The sequence below is a fragment of the Pelecanus crispus genome, chromosome 20 (assembly GCF_030463565.1).
Source record: "Pelecanus crispus isolate bPelCri1 chromosome 20, bPelCri1.pri, whole genome shotgun sequence".
NCBI lineage: Eukaryota > Metazoa > Chordata > Aves > Pelecaniformes > Pelecanidae > Pelecanus > Pelecanus crispus.
Genome location: NC_134662.1, coordinates 4,554,012 through 4,558,477, shown reverse-complemented (window position 1 = coordinate 4,558,477; position 4,466 = coordinate 4,554,012). Strand labels below are relative to the sequence as shown.

Genomic DNA, 4,466 nt, shown 5'->3' with positions numbered 1-4,466 from the left:
GATGGAGCCGCGCCGGGCACACGCCGGGGTACGGGGGGGAACCCCCCGGCTCCAGGCCGGCACCTCGAGGGGTGCGAGGGCCACGAGCGCTGCCGGGCCATGAGGGACCATGTCCCGCACAGCCACCGGCTCCCGGTGTGACACACGGTGCCAGGAGCTGGTTTGGGTCCCAAACGCTGGATTTGTGCTTTTAAAGCATTTTTACGGCCGCGGGCTGCAGCGCCGGCTCCTCATCGGCTGGGGGAGGGATGGGAAATGGCTGCACCGCGGCGCATCCCGCCACTCGGTAATTAACGCTCAGGAACAGCTTGCTTAAAACCCTGGGCCCAGGGGAAGTGCCAGGCGCCCCGCGAGGATCGTCCACCTCGATCCTGCGCCGCTGCCCGGCCGGGCTCCCGGCTGCGGGTTTCGGGGGGCTCAGGGTGCCCCCGGCCCGGGGTGGTCTGATGGCTGCTGGGTGCCAGGCTTGGGCATGGGGGGGCTGCAGCGGCCAGAGCCACCCAGATCTTCCTGGGAGCAAGGGACCTTCTCCGAGAGCATCCCTAGGGACATCCCAGGGGACATCCCGATGGGCGCCCCAAGGAGCACCTTGAGGGCCACCCCTCGGAGCATCCCAAGGGACGCCCGCGCTGCAGCAGGACCATGGTCCCCCAAAGAGCCTCTCCTGCTCCGTGGTGACTCGACCGACGGGCACGGGTGCTGTCTGCACTGGCCGGGGGGGGGGGGACAAAAAGGGGGGGGGGGACAGAGATGGGGGACAGGAGACCTGGGAATGCCTCTGCAGCCCCGGGGGGCCCTGGGGGGTCCCAGCGGGTGGGGACCGACACCGAGCATCCCCGTGCCTGCATGCGCCTGTCCTGCTCCCCCATGCTGGCACCCAGCGAGGGTCCCGGCTGCCCCCAGCCCACGGGAGGGACGTGGGGACAGGAGCGGCTCCCACGGCCGGTGCCAGGGAGCTGTGACATCCCTGCAGAGCTGTGACCGTCCCCACGGAGCTCCAAGCGTCCCCGTGGACCTGTGACTATCCCGGCGGAGCCGTGACCATCCCATGGAGCCGCAACTGTCCCCACGGACCTGTGGCCATCCCCACGGAGCTGTGACATCCCCACTGAGCTGTGACATCCCCCCAGAGCCGTGACATCCCCACAGAGCCATGACATCCCCATGGAGCCATGAGCATCTCCCCGGAGCCGTGATGTCCCCACTGAGCTGTGACATCCCCACAGAACCGTGACATCCCCATGGAGCCATGAGCATCTCCCCAGAGCCGTGAGGTCCCCACTGAGCCGTGACGTCCCCCCGGAGCCATGAGCATCCCCCCGGAGCCATGACGTCCCCACGGAGCCGTGTCCTTGCCAAGGCCCTTGCAGCCTGCGGCAGCCCCGCTCCCCCCGCCGCCCCCCTGCCCGCGTGCCCACGCTGCTCCCGCGCCCGGGGAGCAGATGGTTTCCATGGCAACGGGCATGATGACGCACGCACCGTGCTCCCACCCCCTCCCCACGGGGACGCCAGCCCGCGCCGGAGCGAGGGGTGGGGGGCACCCACCGGCAGCGGGGGGCTGCCGTGGCGCACCAGGACGCAGGCACACACGCGTGCACACGGTACATTGCATGTGCATGTATGCGCACACGCTACGTGCACGTCTGTTGGCACAGCTGCTCCGGACACGCATGTGCATGCTTGCACATGAGCTGTGTGGACACGCGTGTGCGTGCTTGCACATAAGCTGTGCGCACACACCTGTGCGCGCACAGTCAGGCGTGCACAGGCGTGCATGTGCATGCACGCACAGCCACGCGCATGCACATGCATGCACACGCATGCACCCCATCCCTCCTTTCGCCCCTTTTGGGCTGAGCCCCGGCCCCCCCAACCCGGTCCCGAGCCACCGGCCGGGTGCTGCTCCGCAGGGACGCAGGAGCGTTTCTCATCTCTTTATTGAAGGAAGACTATTTCTAGAATAAAGGCTACATCGTAATGTCACCTTGTCCCCTGGGCGCTCGGGGCGTGTTGTAAAAAGCCGGGGATGGGGGGAGCTGGGCGCAGCGCGGGGGCCCAGCCCGCCTGGGGACACCCCCTCGGGGACACCCCCTTGGGGACACCCCCTGGGGACCCCCCCCTTAGGGACACCCCCCTGGGGACACCCCTTGGGGACACCCCCCCTTAGGGACACCCCCCTGGGGACACCCCTTGGGGACACCTCCTTGGGGACACCCCTTGGGGACACCCCCCCTTAGGGACACCCCCCTGGGGACACCCCTTGGGGACACCTCCTTGGGGACACCCCCTTGGGGACAGCCCCTGGGGACACCCCAGGGCCCCGGTGGTGGGTGAGCAGGGCCGGAGCGAGGGGCCACAACCCCGCTGGGACGAGGGGCTGGTGACAGCGCGGGGGCCCCGCTCCGGCCATGGGGGAACAAGCGGGGCTGCACCAGAGCTGGGGGGGGATTGGGGGTCCCCGGGGTGCGGGGCCAGGCCACCCTCAGCCGGGACTCTGCGGGAGCGAGGGGACGCTGACCGCCGGCGGGGCACCGCGGCGGGGAGCAGCGGCACCCATCACCGTGGCATCGCGGCCCAGCGGCGGGGCTCATCCTGCGCGGGAAGAGGGCAGCGGGGGCATGGCGGGGGCCGGGGGTCTCCCGCCGGAGCTCACCAGGATTGTGCTGGGTCAGGACCTCCCTCGGACCCGATGCTTTGTGCTTGGGCTGGCGGCTCCGGGCTGCGGGGACGGGGGCTGCGGGGGCAGGAGGGGCCGCGGTGCCAGGACGGGGCTGGGGGCTCGGGGGCTGCGGGCATCATGCGGGGGCTGCTCCCGCCCCGGGGGCTCTGCCTGCAGGAGCAGAGCGCTATGGCGTGGGGACGGGGGCGCGGGGAGGGCTTGGGACGCGTGTGACTGTCCCCAAGGGTGACACCGACACCCCCACGTTGCGCCGGCCTTCCCACCCATGAGGACCAACGTGGGGTCCCCCACCGGGGAGGGGATGGGGACAGGGCCCGGCCGGTGCCGTGGGTTGTGCTGCAGAGCGCGTGCGGGGAGGGGGTGCGTCCGCGTGCTCCCCGGCGGTGCCCGGACGCCCGTCCCCGGTCCCGTTGTGCCGGGCGCGGGGCAGTCGAGCGTCCCTCGGCTGGGCGGGACGCCCCGTCTTCGCCCCCCCAAACCTGGGGCGAGCGCGGGCCGTGCCGCCGGCGCGCCGCGGCGTCCCCGCACAGTCACAGTGATGGCACGGAGGACGAGGGGACAGCCCCGCTGCGATGCCACGTCCAGTCGTGGGGGGGGAGAGGGGGGGACCGGGGAGGGGGCGCGGGCCAGTCCGGGGCTCTACATGATGCTGCACTTCCCCTTGATTTTGTCTGTCCTCTTCTGCTTGCTGGAGCGCTTCCCGTCGATGGTGAGGCTCACGTTCCTCCTCTTCTCCAGGTTCAGCAGCTCCTGGAAGAGCTCCTTGACGTTGTAGTTCATCTTGGCCGAGGTCTCCATGAAGGCGCATTTCCACTCCTTGGCCACGGCCTCCCCCTCCCTGCTCTCCACCTCCCGCTGGGTCTCGTCGCACTTGTTGCCCACCAGCATGATGGGGATGCTCTCCACGCTGCCCTTGATCTGCACGATCTGCTGGTAGATGGGCTTCAGCTCCTCCAGCGACTGCTTGCTGGTGACAGAGAAGACCAGGATGAAGGCATGGCCCTTGGAGATGGAGAGGCGTTGCATGGCCGGGAACTGGTGGCTGCCCGTCGTGTCGGTGATCTGCAGGGTGCAGACGCTCTTGTCGCAGCTGATGACCTGGCGGTAGGTGTCCTCGATGGTGGGGATGTAGGTATCCCGGAAGGTTCCCTTCACGAAGCGCAGCACCAGCGAGCTCTTGCCCACGCCGCCGGCGCCGAACACCACCACCCGGTAGTCGTTGCTCTGCTCCGGCATCTTGCCCCGGAGATGCTGCCGCCGCTGCAAGGGAGAGGGCAGAGGAAGGCGTCACGCCGGGAGCGGGGGGCTTCGGGACGGACCCCGCCAGGCACCGCTCTGCAGGGGGAACGGGGCAGCCCCCCGCCACCCCTGCCTCACGGCCCGCTTTGCGATGCAGCCCCTGCTGCTCCGACCGGGCCAACGCAACTGGAGGGTCCCGGCCCCCGCCGTGCCCTTGAGACGCCCTTGCCGGGTGGCTGGGACAGGACGGTGCTCACCGCCCGCCTGGGGTGCAGCGGCGTTTGCTATTTTTACCAGCCGCCCGCTGCGGCCATATGGCCGAGCCACGGCCACCGGCACAGCAGCTGCGACCGAGGGCAGTTGGGGGGGGCCACACCAGGCACCCTCAGGACCGCCGGAGCTCCTGGGCATCAGAAGTGGCCCCGCGGGGCAGTTGGTAGCCCAGCGAGGAGCCGGCAGCACCCGGAGCCCCCGACCAGCCCCTCCGGCTCTCCCACACGCAGCTCTTGCGGCTGCTGGGTACGGAGGGGCCATTTCAGGCACAGAC

General features: G+C 70.2%; 1 protein-coding gene across 1 annotated transcript; it reads right to left on the bottom strand.

The window, feature by feature from the left end:
• Positions 1 to 3,319: 3,319 nt before the first annotated feature.
• DIRAS1 (DIRAS family GTPase 1) lies at positions 3,320 to 3,916 on the bottom strand. Its single transcript, XM_075723646.1, has one exon. The coding sequence runs from the start codon at positions 3,914 to 3,916 to the stop codon at positions 3,320 to 3,322; it is 597 nt and encodes a 198-aa protein (XP_075579761.1).
• Between the last annotated feature and the right edge of the window lie 550 nt (positions 3,917 to 4,466).

Coding starts and splice junctions, on each gene's coding strand:
- DIRAS1 (XM_075723646.1), bottom strand. CDS start 3,916: ATGCCGGAGCAGAGCAACGACTACCGGGTGGTGGTGTTCGGCGCCGGC.